Source organism: Apteryx rowi, unplaced genomic scaffold (genome assembly GCF_003343035.1).
Source record: "Apteryx rowi isolate R43461 unplaced genomic scaffold, aptRow1 scaffold_88, whole genome shotgun sequence".
NCBI lineage: Eukaryota > Metazoa > Chordata > Aves > Apterygiformes > Apterygidae > Apteryx > Apteryx rowi.
The window spans coordinates 2,636,892-2,658,779 of NW_020451182.1; the positions used below are offsets into that span (position 1 = coordinate 2,636,892).

General features: G+C 35.9%; 1 protein-coding gene across 2 annotated transcripts in view; it reads left to right on the forward strand.

Annotated features, from left to right (window-relative positions):
- BAZ1A (bromodomain adjacent to zinc finger domain 1A) overlaps window positions 1-21,888 on the forward strand; it is a 66,479-nt gene that overhangs the window by 28,204 nt on the left and 16,387 nt on the right. Inside the window, exons 6-19 of one of the 2 annotated variants that reach the window (XM_026090827.1) lie at window positions 1,227-1,361; window positions 2,014-2,116; window positions 4,767-4,933; window positions 5,728-5,823; window positions 7,746-7,884; window positions 8,329-8,475; window positions 11,324-11,419; window positions 11,543-11,767; window positions 12,458-12,623; window positions 12,893-13,006; window positions 14,257-14,381; window positions 15,969-16,577; window positions 19,333-19,496; window positions 19,684-19,838. In XM_026090827.1, coding sequence (XP_025946612.1) covers window positions 1,227-1,361; window positions 2,014-2,116; window positions 4,767-4,933; window positions 5,728-5,823; window positions 7,746-7,884; window positions 8,329-8,475; window positions 11,324-11,419; window positions 11,543-11,767; window positions 12,458-12,623; window positions 12,893-13,006; window positions 14,257-14,381; window positions 15,969-16,577; window positions 19,333-19,496; window positions 19,684-19,838 — 2,441 coding nt within the window. The remainder of the gene's footprint in view (window positions 1-1,226; window positions 1,362-2,013; window positions 2,117-4,766; window positions 4,934-5,727; window positions 5,824-7,745; window positions 7,885-8,328; window positions 8,476-11,323; window positions 11,420-11,542; window positions 11,768-12,457; window positions 12,624-12,892; window positions 13,007-14,256; window positions 14,382-15,968; window positions 16,578-19,332; window positions 19,497-19,683; window positions 19,839-21,888) is intronic. The other variant, XM_026090828.1, reaches the window with a different exon arrangement.

Sequence of the window (21,888 nt, forward strand, 5' to 3'; positions counted from 1 at the left end):
CAGACTAGAGTTCACAGCCTAGTCTGTGCAGGGCAACTCTGATAACTTCTGTTTCCTTGTGCTATTCAAGGAATGGAGCAGCTCTCCTCACACTTCTAAGATAAAAAGCAGTTTCCTCTGCCATGCTGTCTATGCCACAGGAGATCATGCAGTCTCTCTGCTGCATGTTGCAGCCTTGACCCTGAAATCCTTCTTAGATTCTTGTTTTTAAAAAGTAGTTTGTTTACTACATTCTRCATTTTGTGAGGGTGTGTTAAGAGGAATTCTCCTCATACTCCTGTGTAGCTTCATTTTGTACAGGAAAGTGCTAAGAGATGAGACCATCAGTAAGAGTCTTGCCACTGAAATTTGTGGAAAATAAATGCAACAAACTTTTTAAATGGATTTGTAACRTTAGCGTCTGTCTCTTTTAGAGAAATGGAAATAGAAGAAAACAGAGATGAAAGGGAGTTCAGGGCATGTTTAGACTGTCCCTTGCTTGGGCTACTTAAGAGAGGATGTTCTCCTTGATGCAGAGAAGTGGGACATAGTGTGCTGGGTCTGGTGATCTGTCAATTTTGTGTCACTTTCTGCTGCCTGATGAAAACTGTGACATTCTGCATATGTATGCATTTGTCATCTTCTGTTTGTCTGAGTTTTTTTCTGGAGCGTCTCTTTGTTCCATTGCTGATTGCCTCGTGTCTCAGCAAGTATGTGGGCATGTCCTCAGTGGAGCGTCTCCTTTGTATCCTCATCAATATCAATGGATAAGGGCAGGCTTCCCAAAGCCACAGTTTGAGGAAGCTGACTTGAAGCTTTGGCAGCTCGGAATGAGAAAAATCATAAATTTTCCCCTCCTCCAAAACTGTTTAAATGGTAGAGAATTGTGGGTTTCTTCAGTAAATTGCTTTCCCTGCTTTCTCTGTCAAAAGTCATCCCTAGCACATTCCAGTAACTTGTTGGAAAGTCTGTGTCCAGCTGTGTTTGCTAAAAGGTATCTAAATAAACGCAATTTTACCAAATGAGGCCAAATTCTTTTCTCAAACATGTACTGCTTACATTATTATCCTCTTGCTGGATTAACTCTACATTTATACCATTTTGGAATCTGTTCTTTTTCTCAGCTAACCAATTGTGAATTTAATAACTTGTATTGTCTCTCTGAATTCTTGATTCATTAATAAGTTTGTATCTATGAAGAAGTAAGAATTTCACAATAAATAGCTGTTTTCATCTTTCTTGTTAAGGCAACATCAATTGCAAAATACAGTCTAGCAGAACAAAATTTCTCCTACTTCTTTCCTGATGACCCACCCACATTTATCTTCAGTCCTGCAAGCAGACGGCGAGGGAGACCTCCAAAGAGGGCAGCCATTAGTCAGGTAAGTAATGAAGAAAGTTTTAATTTCTGATGAGGACACATCAGTGTAATCTTCTGACTTCTTCCATCTTCTCTGTGAACTTTTCTGAAGAGTTGGAATGCAAGGTTGAAACTGTGCTTCCCCCTCCTCCCCCACCTTAAGTGTGATTTGGGAAATACTACATAATTGCTATTAAAATAGATCAGTTTATGCTTAAGGGGAAAAAGAGATCAAACTTCATATTTATCTTCTTATTTTTATCTTTCTTATTTCTGTGATCCCACTAAGAAATTAGCTTTTCAGTGCGTTGTTAAGGTATATATAGTACTTGTCCCTTCCGGGATGGTTAATAAATAATAATAGTAATCTAAAAATAATCTAAAAAACTTTAATTCATACTTTCAGATACAGCTGAGTAACTTGCCTTTTTTTGAACAGCTTAATGCTCTAAATGTCCTTATTCACAAAGACAGCTGTAAGAAAAATATTTTTTTTCCCTATTGGACAGAATCTTTGAATAGTTAGTATGTTTGTGAGAAATGGTTTTAGCTTCTTTATTCTTGTTTTAGAGAACTGTTGAAAGATGGGGAATATCTGTTGCAGGTCATCTCACTGTACATACTATGCTCTTTCTCTCCACTCCTCCCACCCCACCCACCAAACTCCCTATCAGGAGGACAAGATTACTGCTAAACAAAATATCCAAGGAAAGAGAAGTAAAGGAACAAAGGAAAAGACAAGATTCCAGAGACAAAAAGAAGAAATGCAGACCATGGGTAAGTTGAGATTTAGTCCTATGACTGGCAGAACCAGTTTCTGCAGGTTTGAGAGCTGACCATAATTAGAGTGTTTTGGGGTCATGCCTTTCAAAGGCAAAAACATAATGAGAGTGCACTGCCACAGCACTATTGCAAAGTGCTCCTTTCAGTGGTTAGAACTGTTGTTTCCTGACCTCTTTTACTATCCTGTGGAAACATATGAGGCTTCCAGTCAAACTGTGCTGGTCTCTATCTCAGGTAAATAATCAGCAAAACATAATTTTTGGAGAAGTTTGGATTCTGAGGTCATGTATAATTTTTACTGGCTGACTGTATACCATGGACTTTTAACACAGAAATCAGTCTGTGGTATGAGGAAAAGCTATAAATAGAAAAACTACCTTAAAATCAAAAAGAACTGCAGTGCTTTCTAAACCTATAATAATCCTTAAGAAAATCTTATGTTGAACACTTGAGTCATTCTGAAGATGTCTTTGCATAGACACTTAAGGTATGTATACAATGTTCTGCAAGATTACTTCAAGTATGTTTACAAATTTTTCTAGGTAAAAGAGTGCAAGTCACTTTGGAGGATTTTATTTCAGACTGAATTATTTTGGCTTAGCTTTGGTCAATTTCTGGTCTCTTTAAACTTGGTTTCAAGTGAGATAAGAGGACTCACATACCTTCTGTATGGGTTTAACTAAGTAAACTGGTGTTTCTTCTTGGGGAGACAAAGCAGTGAAACTTCTCCTTCCTCAGACAAGGAGATGTTTTCCTTAATTGAAAGCCTTTCCTGAGGAAGAACATCATTGCTTAAATCTGTGAAAATACCTTGGTGAACTTTCAGTTTCTACCTTTTTATTTCCATTATCATATGATCATAGGTTGTTTTAGGATGTAAGGGACCTCTGGAGCTTATCTAGTCCAACCTCATGCATAAAGCAGGACTAACTAAAGTTGCCTGCGGCTGCTCAGGACTTTGTCTTCAGGGGAAATAGGGACATTAGAGTATAACTAGCTCCACTAAACTTCTTTGCACACATAGCATCTTTTTCTTATGTGCTGGAAATGACAGCACAGAATAAGATAATAATGCAACAGTATCAAAGCTGCTTCCTTTCTTGAGTGGTACTATCTGCAGCTTTTAGGAGTTCAGGTAAGGCATGCTTTGGCTTAATTTTATTTTTGTGTTATCCTGTTGCACCCCACAATGCAATGCCCTTAAAACATCTCGTTTCAAACAATGAAAGAGCAATCAGTCTTGCACTAAGTTGCTTGATATGGAGATCCAAATGTATTCTTTAGATTTTCTGCCACCTGGCTAGAAAACTGCCGCAGCATGTTAATATTCAGACTTGGTAATAGCTTTCTGTTTCTTGATGGGAGATGCAAAATAATGATGAATGCATGAAATAAAAAAAAAATGCTGTGTTGTTACACTTGTTCTGTGTGTTCATTTTTGGATCAGTGTTGGCCCCTGAACTCTGAACTACTTTATTTTTTTTAAGAACAGCATCTTTTCATATACTGAAACTGAGTATGATCCCATCCATAAAATAAACTTAAAATTCTATGAATGTAATTGAATATGAAACTAAATATATTTACATGTAAATAATATTTAATTGGAGTGGTAATTACTAACATTCATACAGTCTCTTCAAAAGAGCTGCTATAATACTTTACTAATGGTGTGCAATGGCAGTAAAGTACCTTGGAAAATCAGCTTTCTCAGGAGACTATGGGGGATTAGCTTCACTGCTTTTGTTTTCCAGGTGAGAACCATTGGTGATGTGTGCACCAGCTAGCTGTAGAAACTATCTTGGCCATTTTCAGAATTTTCTAGGGAAACTTAAATGATTTAATACAATCTTTTTTTTTTTTTTTTTTTCCCTGGTGTCATCCCCTTCATCACTTTGAATGTCCTCTGTTTAAAAATTCGATTATCGTACAACTTTACAGGTTAACAAATTCTGATTTTTTGTGATTTTAGCCTTCAGTTAAAATGGTAAGTCCACTGACCCCCGTTTATTTGTTAGCCTATGGAGGGAGTTTCTTCAAAGAAATCTGGATCTCCTTGGGCAATAACATTATTACCAATTAAAGTACAGCTAAACTGTGTAATGGAAGTAAAACTTGCACAAAAAACATTGAAGTACTACATTTTCAGTAATTCAGTAATAATTACTTTAAAAATCACTTATTTAAAGGTTTTTACTAACATAAATCTTTCACAGCTATAGGACACTGCTAATTGTGACATGCTTTTATTAAGCAGTCATTACTAAATACATTGCTGTAATTGTACGTGGTCGGTATTGATTGTCATCTTTAAATAATTTTTTTAGATAGAAAACTATAATAAACAAGAACTTCTGTATACTCATAAAACCAGAAATATTTAACTTTATTACAGTGATGGCACCCTTATAAACCACGTATAATATGTTAGTGCTAAAATTCTGATTGTCTAAAGAACTTCTGAGTGATTACTGGGTAGAGCAGAACTGAATTTCTGGTTGGCATAGAAACAATTCAGTCTTCATAACAATATCTTTTTCATATGGTAATTATAAAGCAATCAGTCTACCTATTTAGCATGTTTACATAAAATTAACATTTTATAAAAGAGAAATAACTTAGGTTTGTTTGTATTTCTGTGTAGCTTTTGAAAAAGCTAAATTAAAACGAGAGAAGGCAAATGCTATAGAAGCCAAGAAAAAAGAGAAAGAAGATAAGGAAAAAAAGAGAGAAGAATTAAAGAAGATTGTGGAAGAAGAAAGGATGAAGAAGAAAGAAGAGAAAGAGAGACTCAAAATAGAAAAGGAAAAAGTAATGCATTTGTAGTATGTGCTTCATATGGGAATATCGTAATGCCTTTCTAGCTTATTTGTTTCTTAGTTATTATCTGCCCTAAGTTATTTTCCATTAACTTTTTCCAAGTTCATAAGACTTGCCTTTTAAAAGACTATGTGTTTATAAAATGTGACTGTGCATTTGTATTCCTAGATAACATTCTCTGTTTTATACATATTAGTTCACAAAATGTTCGCTTTGAACTTGCTCCTGAAGTAATAAACTTTTTTTGCCAATAATGCATAATAGTATTTGATGTGACAGTTGTCTTCTGCTTCAGAATTAGAGACCCTATACAGTGTCAGCTACCACAGTGTATTAAGTTATTGTGGAGTTCCTCATGATTTCCCTTTGGATGAGAATTGCTAAGTATCTTCTTGTTGCTTAGGCATAATATGAAGAAATTATTTATCCCACTATATTTTACCACATCCACCATCTATTCTGGTTGTCTTCTGCTATGACAACTTTCATAAGACTCTTATTTTAGATATTTTTCCTCAACCTGCCTCTGTTTAAAAAAGTTCATGACTAACACAAGAAAGAATCACTGCAGTTATTTTTTACTTTTGAATGTTTTTATCAGTATCTTATACAAAATAAAAATAATTAGATTATTTTGTTCTAATAAAATTTTTGTTTTTCAGTGTTATTGAAGTGGTAGATGGCATGGTTCTAGAAATTGTAATAGGAAGAAATGATCGTTTTATTTACAGTTCTGACTTCTCTTTCTCTCCTCCCTCCCTCCCTTCCCCACCCACCCTCTCCAGGAAAGAGAGAAGCTGCGAGAAGAAAAAAGAAAATATGTGGAATACCTAAAACAGTGGAGTAAACCTAGAGAAGATATGGAGTGTGATGATCTTAAGGTATGACTGAATATGCATTTGGAGTAGTGCAGGCTTAACTTGTACTTTACAAGGTCCTCAAGGCAGTTCCCCTCATGCAGAGGCAGATCTAGATCTGATCTGAATGCTAGGGGTTGTGTGTCAGCAGCAGTCATGTAATATTGTGCAGAGTAATCCCAATGATGATGTTAATAGGATGGACAGCATCTACATTTTCACCCTCCCAAAAATCTTGACTGTTTTTTCAGTCTTAATGTGGAACAGCGTGTCCTCTACCCCCCACCTCCCCCCGCCCCAAATTGTTGAACTTGCTGAGCAGAGGGCATTGCATATGCCTGACTTTTCAGTTAGATATACAACATGAATTTACCTAGAGTAAACCTGACTGACTTAGAAGATTTCAGTAATGAAGAAACCAATTTTTGGATGCAAAAGGTAGAAAGGTAGAGAGTGTTTTTGTTCCCTGTGGCACTCCTTTGATTTAAACTCTAGCGATATCCTTGCTTAATGATCCTCTTTCTGGATGATCTTGCAAACCTGTAGAAAGTAACAAGAATGTACCTCCCAAAGAACTTCATGTTCTAAACAAGAATGTAGTGGGGTTCCACATAAGATTGTCTAATATAAAGTGTGGTTAGTTACACTTGCACGCACTTTGTTATGATTAATTTTGGCAGTGAATGGCAAAAGAATGAGAAATAGTCAGAAGTACGTGGATAGGAGTTTGAGAAATACGCAGGGAAACATGACAGAAGCAAGACAACAAATGAAAGTTTGAGAGTGTTAATTGAACTGTTAGCGCTGGGTGGGAGGAACATAGGAAAACTGAACATACTTGCAGGGTGAACTGTATAAGCCCATGACAGTAAGGGTGAAAACTTCTAGCTGTGTATTAGAAAAGGAGAAGAAACTGAAGAAAAGGAATAGATTGTCAAAATGAGAGGAAGCTGTGCGAAACAGTGCTGTTGCATTTTGAATGAAAAGACAAGGGGAGGTGTGGAAAAATGGCATCATAACTACAGTGAAAATTGACACACATATGAATAAAGATGGCTGGTGATACAGGTGAGGAGGGAAGAAGAAAGATCCATCTGTAGACTGCAGTTTCTCAAAAAATATCCTCCTCAGGAAATATATGACATATCTTAACTCTGTTTTTCTGAAAACGTAGTATTGACCAGTCTTCTCATTCATGTTTATAAACTACATTCTTTGTGGAAAGGAGCCATCCTTTTCTGACAGGAGATAGTTTGGCTCTGTCTATTCAGAAACATTAGGTGAAGACAAATCTTTAAGACTTCCATGAAGATATTAATTTGGAAAACAAAATCCGTGTTGGATATTGTCATCTGTGAATTCTTGGTTATATCTCTGTTACATGGTCTTGATCAGCTAAGTCAGCTGTCATAACTGCCTTACCAATGCAAAAACGCAAATGCCAGACAACTACATATTCATCAGACATGACCTCGCACATCCTAATATTAGATATGTGTGTTTTTATGTGTATGTGTTGGGTTTTTGGTTTTTGCTAGCAATGCTGCATAACTTTTTAAAGAATATGTGTATTTTTGTTGCTTATCTGGACAGTTCCAGCAAATTTAACAATTCTTGTGGACTAATACAGGTTTAAAAGAAAAAAAACTTGACAGCCTATGTTATTAAACTGGTAGTGGATTTGAGTTCCTTAAGGCAAAGATTAAAGTTTATTCCGTATCTCCAAAGATTTACATCTGCGTTGCATGCTCTTTGGTGTTTTAAGTTAATACTGCCACAGATATTACCATACTAATTGATTGTATGTCTTACAGAAATATTTTCAGTAAAATATAATGAAGCCCAATGGATATATTCCTTAGAATGATAAACTGTTTATGTTTTTAGTCACTTGTGTACTCTGCTGAAACCAAATACAATATTAAGTTGTTCTATTTGCATTGCAGGAACTTCCAGTGCCAATGCCAGTGAAGACTAGACTTCCTCCTGAGATCTTTGGTGATGCTCTGATGGTTTTGGAGTTTTTATATGCTTTTGGGGAACTCTTTGATCTTCAAGATGAATTTCCTGAAGGAGTAACTTTAGGTAAGTTGTCATCTATAGGGCAAGATGCCCCAATTTTGTGGTGCCCCTTCTCCTCCCAAACATCTTAAGTGTATGCATTTACCAGTACTTCAGAGTTTTCTGTGCAGTTTTAATGTGGCAGTGCTTACACACACATATCAATCAATTTTTCTTTTCACAGTCAACTTCTGCAGTATCAGTAAAATTAAGATTAATTTCAATGTAGAAACTATTAATTTACTTAGAGTCTACCTGTATTTTTCTGTTGCAGTTATATATTATACAAAGGATATAGTTTTGTCAACATTTTCTTTCTGACGGCATCACTTTGAGAATATTTGCAGTAAATTATGGAAAAGTAACTTGATTATCATACCTGGAGGAGAAAAAATGTTTTCATTCTTCAATACATAATTACTTTGCAACATTGCGGCAAAAGTGACGCTTCTTAAACTTTATTCACAGAAGTTTTAGAAGAAGCTCTTGTAGGAAATGACACTGAAGGCCCGCTATGTGAATTGCTGTTTTTCTTCCTGACTGCCATCTTTCAGGCAATGGCCGAAGAGGAAGAGGAAGTGGCCAAAGATCAAATAGCCGATGCTGAGACCAAAGGTCAGATCTTAATTTTACTATTTAAAAACTGAAATTCCACTGGAATTAACTTTAAAATGCATGCATTATGGCATTCCTTTGTTTAACCTTGTCTTATTATGCATGGATAATGCATATAAATGGACTTGTTTTTTCTGTTTTATCTGGAATAAAAGTTTTAAACTGGGCGTGGAGGGCAGGGGAGGGAACAGAAAAAGCAAGCTTGTTGCTACTATGGTTGTATCCAGCAAAGCATAATAAGCATTTAACAGCACTGCTTATGTTCTGGAGGTGCAGGAAACCTGTCTTCACCTTCTTCCTCCTCCTTCAGCACTGTTAGATGTTTCTCCTGAGGGTCAGGAAAAGAGGCATTTTCCTAAATCTTCTTAAAGGYTTTTATCTGCAGCTATAAAAAAAATCTCAGGGCCTAAACCTGACACCAGTTAAAAAACTAAAAACTCTTGAGTACAGCTATAATGGAAAATTCAATATTTATTGTCCTTCAAGACATGTAAGTATGCATGTTCACTCCCAGATACTATTGTGTTGCTGTGCTTTCTCACTAAAGCATCTTGCAGTCACTGTGCCTCTGGGCTCTGCTCTAAGGCTGAAGCTGCCCACGTTTTCAGAGGCATTCAGTATGCACTAATCGGAAGGAAGCTCACACTTGTTCCAAATTTATGTGATCAGCAACATTATGTGTCTGTCTTCATCTTTAATAGACTGTTTCTGTTTTGCATTCAGCCAGCTTAATGATTCAGTTTTTAGTCTGTGAATGCTCTATGCCTCTTTCTGCAGTGTTGTACCTATGAGATCTTACTGGTGCTACAGGGAATGCTTTAGAGGTCTGATTTTTGACTGAGGCAATGGTTTCATGATACAAAGTGTTTGAAGGTTATACCAACTCAAAGTATTCTGTGTCTCCCTTTGCACACTTCTGGATATTCATGCCCTCACAAGGTGCTGCTCCCTTATTTGTGCTTAGCTCAGCTATTTATGAAACCATGCTGTGGATCAGGGAACTGATTTGGCTGCTTTGTTATGCTCATCCTTTATCTAGGGATGGTCCCTCAAACACTGTGTTCATGCAGCTGAGGAGGCAGGAAGAAGCATCAGACCATGAAAACACTTTAAGAAGTTACTGTTGCATGAACCTTCTGTGTTTTGAATCCACGGCCTAAGAGTTCTCTGGTTGTCTTGCCTAGTGCAGTGCTTGGTGGAAAGGGAAGCCAGCTGTTGCCACACTGTTGTTGTCCAGTGTGTCCTCTGCTCATGGACTGCCAAATTTGCTGACTAGTTAAAGGAGAAGCTTTGACCCACCCTTCCTGCTAGTCTTAGATACAGGAAGATTCCTTTAATTTCTCCTTTGAACCCTATGTGCTCTCATGCTTAAGATTTACATCCAATCTGTAAAATGTCAGTGCAATGTTTTACATACAATCTTTAGCAATAGATGCTGCTCATGGTAAGTGAATAGCATTACAGATTTGGTAGAGTGTTAACAAATTTAGAGTGTTTTACTTATTGCTGATTTTAGTTATCATAGAATAGATTCTTTATCGTTCATAGAGCTGACCAGAAAAAAGGCAATGTAACTTTCGTATTTTAATTTGACCGTGTGGGGTTGGCAAGTGCAAAAACATACCATTTCACTTCTAATTTTGCGGAGTTGTGGGCAAGGCAGTTTGTCTCTTGTCTTCTACTTTCATTTAAAGCCTTTGAACTTCCATTTTTGTCACTCTTGTTCAGACAGCTTCTTTCCTATGAAAGAATTAGATGTTCTTGGCTTTGTAATTCTATGTAACGAAACTAGTAGTAGTCAGCATGCTTGCTCACTTGAATTCTATGCAGGCGATTTTTCTGTGGCAGAAAACATCATGGATGTAGGGTTTTGGTGTATAGTACTTTCTCACATTGTATTATATAGATAAGGTGAGAGGAAGGAAAGTGCAGGGGTTAATTTTTCAATGCCTGAGTAAAAATTTTCGAATGACATCAGTCACGATGCAAGAATCTATTGTGAATTTTGCTTTTATTTAGTCTTGGTTTGCATTTGTGCCTCTCTCTTTACTTGGTGACTTAGTAACTGCTTTATGATTTGGACTAGAGTAAAGTAAAATTGTTGAAACAGTATGCAAAACTGACAAAATTCTGCCAACCCTCTGGAGAAATACCTGCCAAGTGCTAAGGAAACCTTTTGTCCAAGAAACAGGAGTTCTGCTATTTCTCCCTTTCATTCCCGCTGCTGCACTGATCAGTCTGCTAAAGTGTGATGCTCCTTATTAAGTGCAGATGCTTCTTTTGTTGAAATTTTCTTTCTTTTTAATGACTTACTAATCATATGTGTGCAGAATGAGTAAGTTTATATCCAAGTCAGATAATAAAAATATATAGTGAATGATGATAACCAGTGTCAAAATGTCTGATTAGTTTGAATAGTCTTTCCTAAAAACAAAAATATAATAGGAAATAACAATTCATTTGGGGGAACAAAGTACAGGTGTTCTTGCATTTTTATTTATTTTTGCTTTCAAGTGTTTCCTGATATTTTTTCCACTGTCTTTTATGTTGCCTTTGTGCATGTTTTGTGCATTGTCGGTTGCTTTAGCAGATTATATGTAGGGAGAAGAGCTTGTAGCATGTGTTGCATGCCCTTAATTTTTGGTTGGGTATTTAGTTGGATTTAAAGATGTGTAAACTTTAATTTGGGTGTTGAATTTAGTTTTGAATACATTGATGTTTTGTGAATATCGGGGCCCTTTTTCGCTTTCTCTGCAATTTATATAAAAAAAAAACAACAGCTTGCTTTCCTCCCTTCCACAGCACAAGTTTTAACTTGCACTAGAATAAAGTGTTTATTTCCTTAAAGATTTAACAGAGGCTTTGGATGAAGATGCAGACCCCACAAAATCTGCACTGTCTGCAGTTGCAACTTTGGCAGCTGCATGGCCCCAGTTACATCAGGGTATGTGTGGGTTTCACTTCTTGTTTTGTTACTGTTCTTATTTTGCTCTGTGTTTTAAAGCACATTTATATAAATATTTTTTGATGTGTATGTAAAATAACTGTTCGTTCTTCTTAACTGTAGGCTGCAATTTGAAAAACTTGGATCTTGATAGCTGCACTCTTTCTGAGATTCTCAGACTTCACATTCTAGCATCAGGTGCTGATGTAACATCAGCTAATGCAAAATACCGTTACCAGAAACGAGGCGGGTTTGATGCTACTGATGATGCTTGCATGGAGCTGAGATTAAGTAATCCTGGTCTCTTGAAGAAACTTTCGAGTACCTCAGTGTATGATTTGTTGCCAGGTAATAAAATAATTGTTAGAGATGATTAGACTGTTCTTCAAGTGATCAGTTTTGTAACTGTTTCAGATCAATAGTGATCAGAAGTTACTATATCATAGAATAATTTAGGTTGGAAGGGACCTCTGAAGGTCACGTAGTCCAATTCTCCCCCTGCCCCAGCAGGTCCAACCAGATCAGAGACTGCAGAGAGAGGGTCTCATTACCTCTGGGTAGCTTTTTAAAATCAAGGTAAAAAAAAGTGTTGGTTTTAGTGGCAGAATGGTTCTTTGTGGGAGCAGCATCTTGAATGTTTGACTCGATCCATGCTTTTTGTTCTTCTTCTATGTTTTGGTTTGCCTAAGTTATTTGAAAATGGAGAAAAGATGAATATCTACTGTTCTGGCGTCCCAGATTTGGAGGCAGTATTGCCTTTCAGTTCTTACATACCTGTTGACTGCAGTGACCAAATTCTTCCCAGAGTGCTAAGAGTTAAGAAAATAAAAATAAAGGCTTGTATCTCTAAGCAAAGCAGGTGTTTTAGCCATTTCAAGAAATGCCTCTTTGCAAGTGCGAGCTGATACTGTATGTGTTTGACTTTTCACTGTTCACTTTTTCTTTACTGAGAAGCTATCTTCAGTCTGGAGTGTGTAACAATAAGGATTATTTATCAATTGTATAATGGAATATAAACATTGGTGTGAATTTTATTAGGAGAAAAGATGAAGATTCTTCATGCCCTCTGCGGGAAACTCCTGACTCTTGTTTCCACTCGAGATTTCATTGAGGACTCCGTTGATGTATTACGACAGGCGAAACAGGAGTTCAGAGAATTAAAGGCAGAACAGCATCGCAAAGAACGAGAAGCAGCGGCAGCAAGGTAAAACTAGAATATGGCAAGCTAAATTTTGTTGAAACAAAATTGGACTAATTCCTTGATTACAAAAGGCACATGAGAAAGATAATTGTTCTTGAGTTCTATGTGGTTTCTTGAGGAAAAAGAAGCAAAACCTCATTGTGCTAAGCATTATACTTTCCCAAATTACTGTTATTTTTAGATGATGCTGTAGGGTACAAAGGAAAAAAGATGCAGCTAGAGTAGATACTAGATTAATTGCAACTGATTTTCTGTTTTCTTCCTACTGTTAGGATACGTAAGAGGAAAGAAGAAAGGTTAAAAGAACAAGAACTAAAAATGAAAGGGAAGCAAGAAAAGCTGAAGGAAGAGGAGCAAAGAAATTCTACTGTAGAAGTAACTGTTGGGTATGATAAGTTGTATTACTGCAATACATACAATTATGGGCCTGGTTTTTAAATGGCACTTTCAGTGTATGTGGCCAGAGCTTGCCTTTTTAGTTTCATTAACTTAAATGAAAGTATACCTTGTTATATGGTCAAGTATATAGCTCTTAATGTTGATTTTCTTTCTTCTTCTTGTTTCTAGAATTATTTTATGAAAACAATTTTATTTTTTAAATCAGTTTTATTGTACTCCTAATACTAATGCAAGCATGACAGCTTTACTTAGTGACAAGAGAAACTTTCAAAATTTAATTTGTATTTTTGTGTTACATTTTGTTTGTATTGATTTTATATCTATGAATATCTTCATAATAGTCCATTCTAGGTTTTCTAATTTGAAAAACTGATCTGATTTGAGCTAGATAATACTGACCTCACATAACAGTTTATGAATCAAATTAATAGCATTTTTAAAAAAATGCTGTGCTATCCCAGGTGATTTCCATAAACACAAGATTTTTTGTTCTATTAATAAAACTGTATGGTTTCAGGTGGTAAGATTCATGCACATGCAGCTGTACATGATTCCAGAAAAAAAATCAAAGTGTATATACAACACTATATCTTTACCTGCTTGAGGAAGGGAGTTAGTTAAATAAATCTGCTTGCAAGAGGTGAGCATGGGCCAAAGACAGATTTGTGCTATGTTTCTGAAATTATAATTGAGAAAAAATCATAAATGAAACGTTTTCCTGTAATGGATGTGTGTAGTTCTTAAGGCTGTTAATTATATTTACTGAATGGATAAATGTATAATAATCTTTTTGTAAAACTGCATATGTTTTGATAAGGAAACTTTATTTTTTTATTTTTAGTAATGAAAAATAATTCAGCTAGTAGATAGACTGTAGAACAGTAGTAGAATTAGTAGAACAACACTAAGATATCCCCTAAAGGAGTCTGATTGTAAGAATGTTCTTTAAATGTGTGGATGATACAGTGAATACCAAAGTGCTGGGTTTAGCGCTTATCATGGGACTTTTCAGTTACAGTACAGTATTTTTGCCTTGTTTCTTGGAAAATATTTTCTATCATTTGAAGTTAATTTAATAAAAGCTATGTAGTGTTACAGATCTGTAACTTAAGTACTTCAGAGAGAAAAATACCATTTGAATTAAAGATCCCATATTGTATTGTGTATTTTTTCATTACATTCAATTTTTAAAACATGACTGATCGATTAGTTCCCTTTGTTTATTTTATCATATCAGGGAGGAGGAACGGGAAGACCTTGATACTAGTACAGAGAGCAAAGAAGTTGAACGTAAAGAGCAAGACATGGACACGGTGACAGAGGATGAAGAGGACCTGGGACCAAACAAAAAAGGAAGAAGAGGTAATCCTTTAATGTAATGCTATAATGTGTTTGTTTATGCGTATGAGCATACACCTACGCATGCACATACCTGGGAAGCTGCTGTTTTTTGTAGTAAATTTTTATAAAGTATCAGTCTTCCTTGTAAATTTACAAAGAAGAAATGACCATGATCATAATGAGCTATTAAGGGCATTGAGCTGGCCTGATCTAGTTCTAGCTGTCAGCTCTGTGTGCTTTCACGCTTTTGTTCCAGTTGTCTTCCATACTTACTGTGTTTGAATTCTTCTTTTGTCTAAAAATTAGGCTGTTGCCTGACAATCTATCTACAGTTCTGAACAGTGTACCTCGCTGACTTTGTGGGAGTCTCATCCAATAGTGTATAATGTGGTTTTGATTCTTTTTATTAGGAAGTTGCAAAAGCAACAGGTATTTTAAAAGAAAATGTCCCACTGAGTAGTTGGGTTTCGGTTTGGCTTTGTTATGGAGCAGCATACCTCCTATGCAAGAATGAAACCAGATTTATCCCCAGATTTAATTTCCTCAGGAGCAGGCTAGCAGAAACTGCAGTGCAGTGAATGGCGCAGCCTGCTATCTGTAACTAGATACAGAAATCACTAAAGAAGGATGAATTGTTGATGACTTGTGGTGCTAGCTCATCTGTTTCTTTCTCTCTTGAAGGCTTTGTGGTAGTGTCTATGCCAAATGAAAGCTCTTGGATGATTTTGGACTTTTATGTTGCAAAACTGTACAGTTCATAACAATACCTGGAATAGAAATTCTGAGTCTTTCAGTAATACAGTTTGGATGTTTTATGATGAAGAATGCTAAACATTGAGGTCTTTAAAAATAATTTCAAGTTTCTCCAATTCTCAAAAAAATAAAGTTTGAGACACTGCCTGTAGGGTAGACAAGTGTTTTTCACTCTTGGCTGCAAACAGAGAAACTGATAGTCATTCTGGAAAACTGAAAGCTGTGAATGCTGGCAGCATATTTCGCAGTCACACGTTTCAGTTAAAAGACCTCCTTTTCTATGTAAATATTGGAGCCAGACTCTGGCAAACTAAAATGTAAACTGGAATGTCTTCAGCAGGGTGGAAGGGGAATAATAGTATATGAAAAGATTTTTGGATAATGTAATGTAACCAAGTTTGCAATATAAGTTTTATATATGGACTGAAATCTTGGGAGGTTTAAGTTGAACATTTTGAGTATGGTAAACTGAGTCCAAAAGGTAGTTTATATTTAATAATGAAATTGCTAGAATTTTACTGTCATGATGGAAGATAATTTTATAACATACTTTTAAGTTCTTAAAATGTTCATTTTATGATGTTAAAAATGACGTCAGTAAATGAGACTTGGTCTGTTACGCTAAAGTACAATAAAGATGGCTTCCTTTTTATTAAGGGAAGGGAGGGTTAAGCAGTTTGAATTTTTCTTTAGTAGAGCTAGTATTGTTCCTTGAATGGGCTGATGATCCTCGGCAGTATAAGTTTAGATAATCTGAAAGGGAGAGAAGCAAAAACTGCCCTTTACTTGGCTTATTTTAGTTAAATAAAAAAATTACAAGAATGTTGCTGTCACTCTTCCTCCTTTAACTTTTAGGAAGGAGAGGGCAAAATGGATATAAAGAATTTGCAAGGCAAGAAGAGACCATTTCCGAAAAGAGTGAACCTCTTACTGCTGAAGAGGAAGAAGCTTTAAAACAGGAGCAACTAAAGAAAGAGAAGGAACTACTAGAAAAGATTCAGAACGCAACAGCCTGCACAAATATCACCCCTTTAGGTCGTGACCGTATGTACCGACGCTACTGGATTTTCCCCTCTGTTCCTGGATTGTTTATAGAAGAGGACTATTCTGGTCTCACAGAAGACATGTTGTCGCCTCAAACCTCTTCCTTTCAGAATAGTGTACAGTCTTGCACAAATGAACCTCAGGTATTCAGTAAAACTGGAGAGTCTTTGAAATCCTCTGAATCTACCTCCAATATTGACCAAGATTCACACACCAGTGTTGTTGTAGAGGTGCCAAGGCCAGTATATAAACCAAACCGTTGGTGCTTTTACAGTTCTCGGGAACAGCTGGACCAACTGCTAGAGGCTCTCAATTCCCGAGGACATAGGGAGAGTGCCTTAAAAGAAACTCTTTTACAAGAGAAAAGTAGAATATATGAACAACTAAGCTGTTTTCCTGTGGAAAAATTCCATATTCCAGGTAAAAGAAAAGTTCCTGATCTGTGTTTGCTTCCACAGTTGTAATTTTAATATAAGATTCTAGTAACCTGTAATCCTCATTTAATTGCAATTATTAAGAAGTAAGAATTATTCTTAAACATTGTTTTGCTCTGAGAGACATGGTTCGAGGATTTTGGGGGTATTTGTTTTGCTGATGGATATTAAATTTTATGGTGTTTTATGCTATTAAAAAAAAAGCAATAGTTACTCTGTTTCCTCACTGCTTAGTAAAATCAGATTTGCTTTTTTAAAAACTTCCGTAGGAAGTAATTTGAGCTTTGGCCAAAGATTAATTACACATAGTTTGGGAATAAAGATTATTACACGTTAAAGGTAAATCATAGCATTGATCATTTGATATGTCATTTCTTTCCTCATACTGAAAATGAGGACAAAGTATTATGCCTTTGGAGACACAAACATCATGAAGAGAGGCAATTACTATTATGTTGATTTTTGGGTAGGAGGGACATGTCCTTTCATAACATTATAATACATGAAATTATTCAAAAGCCTTTACAGGCCTGCATATTGTGAACAAGGGGAAGGTGGCATGTTGCAAGGTTATACTAAAACTTTTGAGAGGAAAAAAGAGAAATTGTGCAGTTGCGTTGGTTGCTCCATGGCATACCATCAGTGCAGTGGATTCTGTGACTTTCCTTTGGCAGATGTTCGTTACAGGAGGAGGAGGCATCTGCAGAATGTTTTCATGAGTTCAGAATGTAAAATGTACTTACAACCATCCTAGGTTTAGATTTTAGGGTTTTTCCCCTTTTCTCTTGAGCAAGTGTTTTGCAAATTATCAGCAAGGCATTAACTCCARTTGTGCATACACAAACTTGCAGCTGCCTTGTCTGTGGAGTGTTGGAGAGGAGATGTTACCAGAATGAACCTTAATAGGGTAGTGCTTAAGAAATTGCATTTTGTTTTGAATCAGACAAAGTTTCTGCGAGGTTTTCAAGTTACCTATCTTGGGGCATGCAAGAACTATTCACGGCAGAGTTGAATTCACTTTTACTGCAGTGCCTACGCCAGGATGTGCCTCTAACGCTCCATAGCCTCCTGAATCCATAGTGGATCTTCCGTTTCTCTTGGTGGAGACTAGCACAGCACAGGGCTTTTGCCCAGTAGTTAAGCTTTATTTGGGGGTCTTATGGCTATGTTCTCGTCTTTTGGTGAGAAGATCTGTATCCTTTTCTGCTACATACCTTGTGGTCATAGTGGGGTTGTTCCCTTGTTTTCCTGGTTGCTGCTTCTTTAGCTGTATTTTGTGTGTTGCTTTCTTCTCTGAAGCAATTGTGTTCCCACACACATATGTTTTCTTCTCTTTCTATGCTGAAATTATAGAATAATGTTGATAAAGTGTCATCTTTGGACTTCAGATTTTTCATTTTAATAGCAAGAAAATTAAAATGCAGCAGTTCAATACCAATGCTTCCCCTGCATAATCAGTAGTGAAAAGTGGCCATGTATAATCCTACTTAGGAGGGAGCTTTACTACAGTAGAATTGAGCCGCCTTATTTCCTTTACTCAGATGACAGCCAGGACAGTTGAAAACTAATCTGTGATTTTTTTAAATTAAAAAATTTTTTTTTCCCTCCTTGTGCTGCAGACTACCATTCTTTTTTTCCCTTTGCACTTACAAGAAAATGGAAATAAAACAAAAATACGCTATTATGTAATTTTAAATATTTACTCTAGTATTTTTTACTCTTTTTAATATCACTTGTTTGCAAGCCAGTTGCTACCATTTCATTTTTGCTCAAGAAAAAGCACTTTATTTCTGCTGCTTCTTTTAAACCAGAAAGGTCATTTCCCCTACCCAGCCATCACTGCATGCTAATATCCATTTTGAGAATATTTACATAATTACTGTCAGTCACAGGGAATTGTTTCTGCAGTTAAGTGTGATGAAATTCACCCTGTACTACTTTGACAGCAGCTTTAAGGTATTTTTTGATTAGATATCTCCAAGTTCTTGTGTATTTCTAACCACCACTCTTCGCAATTACCTTAATCGTATGAACAAAGACAAATGCAGGTTATACAAAGTGTAATTTAGTGTCTGCATGCTTTCAACTCTTCCCTGTGGCTTCTGAGCTTGTGCATGTGTTTTCAGTTGTCTTATGAAGAGATCTTTTGTGTGGTACCTCATCATCAACTCTTCCTTTCCCCTTCTTTTTCATAAATTGTCTTGTSTTTTTTATATATATATCTGCCCTTAAGTTGTTCAGTTAGTTTTTGTTTTTTACATTTGCACATGCTTGTTTTAAATGTTGCTATGATAGAGATCCATGCAAAAGGGAAAACTGAGTTCTGTTTCTTCTATAAATTAAGGGCAGTACTATCAAATATGCAAACATACTGTCAATGTGACTATCTTCCCCCCTCCCCCTTGTATTTATAGCAGAGAGTGATTGTTGCTTATCTACTACTTTAGAAATTATTGAAAGACAATGATTTTTAAATTGGCAAGAATTTCTCATCCTGCGTTTTTGGAGGCACAAATGCTAATCTATAGGTCTTCCTCTAAAAGTATACTTTGCTTACTTGGATCAGATACCTTAGTTTACATGGAGATTTTGGTATTGACTGCTCTCATTATTGGAAGAGAGTTCCAGATGTTGAAACTATATGTTTGGTTTGTTCTGCCCTGTACCACTTTCCCTCCCTCCACACCAGCTACTTTAAGGAGCAAAATCCACTAACAAAAAGTTATTTGGAATTATTGCAGACAAATCTCAAAGTGACATTAGACCTCCTTCAGGACGGGGAAGAATGCAGAATGCCCATGATCCATCTCAAATATCTGCAGAAAAGCAGCTTGAATTGAGACTTAGAGACTTCCTTTTGGACATTGAAGACAGGATCTACCAAGGAACATTGGGGGCTATTAAGGTATCTGTGAATTGTAGAGTACCTGGGAACCCAGTGGTGCCGCCAAGTCTGTAACTTAAATGAGAACTCTTGCCTGTTGTGGGTTTTACCGAAAATGTATTTTAATTAAGTGTGTACAATAATTGGTACTAAAAAAGTTTGTGGTCTTTCATTCTTTAGAAACTTGCAATTTGTATGTTTGCTCCAGGTTACAGACAGACAGTCTTGGAGAGCAGCCTTAGAACATGGGCGGTATGAGTTTCTAAATGATGAAAACAAAGAAAATGGTATAATTAAAACTGTGAATGAAGAATCTGATGAAATGGAAACTGATGATCAAGATAAGTTTATTGTGAAAGAGAGGTAAGAGCTATGATTTAAGTAATGGCTCTTTTTTGGTTTTATAACAGTGCTCTAGTTTTTTCACCTTCAAATTATTTTTACCCTCTATTTCTATGTGTTGATATTTATGAACAGGTAAGTTTTAAGCTTTGAATTGTAAAATGTGAAAAATTTTTTTTACTATGTTTTATGTTTTGTAAATTACACTGTGCTGTTACCAAACAAAACCAAGGCACCTGCAAAAAAATTTTGACAGCTTCTACCATTCAGATATTATGCTGCTCAAAATGAACATTCTTTATTAAATAAGAAATATGTGAATTCACTTTAAAATCATTTAAAATGCAGAGAAAAATTATTCTGGCAATTATGTTCTGCTTTCTGGAATAAACACTTTTTAGAAAGAGTGTAACTGTCAAAAGGAAAACTGGTAATAGTAATTAATTATCTGGTGAACTGCACAGTGTACCGCTTCATGAGTCACAGTAAAAACCATCAGCACAAGAGAGTGTGGTCTGAATTAGAGCCTTTAGCACTACAGCAAGACGGTGATATAATTTAAATTTAAGTAACAATGATCCTTTTATAAAGCAAACTGCAACCCAGTACAAGAGAGAGAGCCTCAAATTGTATGTTTTTGCGCCTATAATTTTTTTTTTTTTTTAACCTAACTTTTGAGAGAGATCTGGGACTTCCACTAAATCAGTGTTTCTTCAAAGTATTGATATTAGGGATTTTCTAGGAAAATTTCTAAATATTTCATTCTCAGTAGTTACATTTTTTATTTCTGAAAAGCACGTATAATATATATATTTTTAAATTATATGTCTTGAAGTGATGTAAATGATGAAATGTTGCAGGAAAAAAAATCCATTAAAATGAATCATTGTACTAATGTATTGTTTGCTTATGTGTTCCATGAGGTTTCCTGCTAGTAGTGTCTTTATCTTATGGATAAGCAAGTAGGATTTTTATCTTATGGAAGCAAGGGCCTTTTTCTGACACACTCTTAAATCCTGTATTTTGTGAGAATTTAAGCTTTAAGGTTTTTCCCTTTCTATTTCAGTTTGCTGAATTAGTACTTTCCTGTAGGACTCCCTTTCAGATTTGAGTTCTCCAATTGTGTGCAAAATGGATAGGTTTATCTCTTTGATATCAATGACAGGACTTACGGAGATTTGTGTCCTGAAAGCCCCAATGTAGAAATATCCCACTGTTTTAATATATTAAGAAGCTAACATTTGTCTGTCTTCAGTTATCTCAGGCACTTGCTTCCTTTGCTGACACTCAGTTCCACTGCAGAAGCTTGTTGCTTCGTTTTTTTCGCCATGATACTGACTCTTTCCATCAAAAGTTTCTGAATTGTTGCTACTCCAATAGTCTTGAATATTAAAATAGAGACTATGGGATTCTGGAGTCATATGACAGATTCCTTTTGATGCTGGGCTTTTTATCTACCTCAGAGCAAGTGCCATTTCATTAAGATCTTGGAGTTTGACTAGTGAAATGTAAATAAAGTATGCAGCTTTTTTCTGTTTGCTTTCAGGCTGTCTAAATGTATGTGACTGCAAAATATAATGAACAGCTTTTAAGTGTGAAAAAAGAACAGGGACAACCAAAAGCATTGCTCATTCACCAGAACAAAGCAGAATCCAGACAGTCTTAATTAGTTATGTTTCTGATAAACCCAAGCAGAAATTGAAAAATTCTTTTTTCTTTTCTTTTTTTTTTTTTCCATTAATGTGAGTTGCTCTCCTACATTCTGCTTATGTTTGTGGTTAAGGAAGATTAACTACACTTTGAAATGATTACTTAGTCCTTGGTCAAAGAAAGCTGTTTTATTGGAAAACTACCTTTATTCTTGGTTGAGGATTTAAAAAAAAAAAAAAAAAAATCCCACAGCACATCCCTTTCAAGGCAGTGTGTTTTGCTGTATACAGTTGCTGAAGCCAGGATCTTTGGTAACATACATTCTGAGGCTGAAGAATCTTATGTTTAAAGCTTGGGATAAACCATATACTTGAAATGAAATCCTGATTTATTTTCTGTCTTCATCTGTATCATCTGAAAT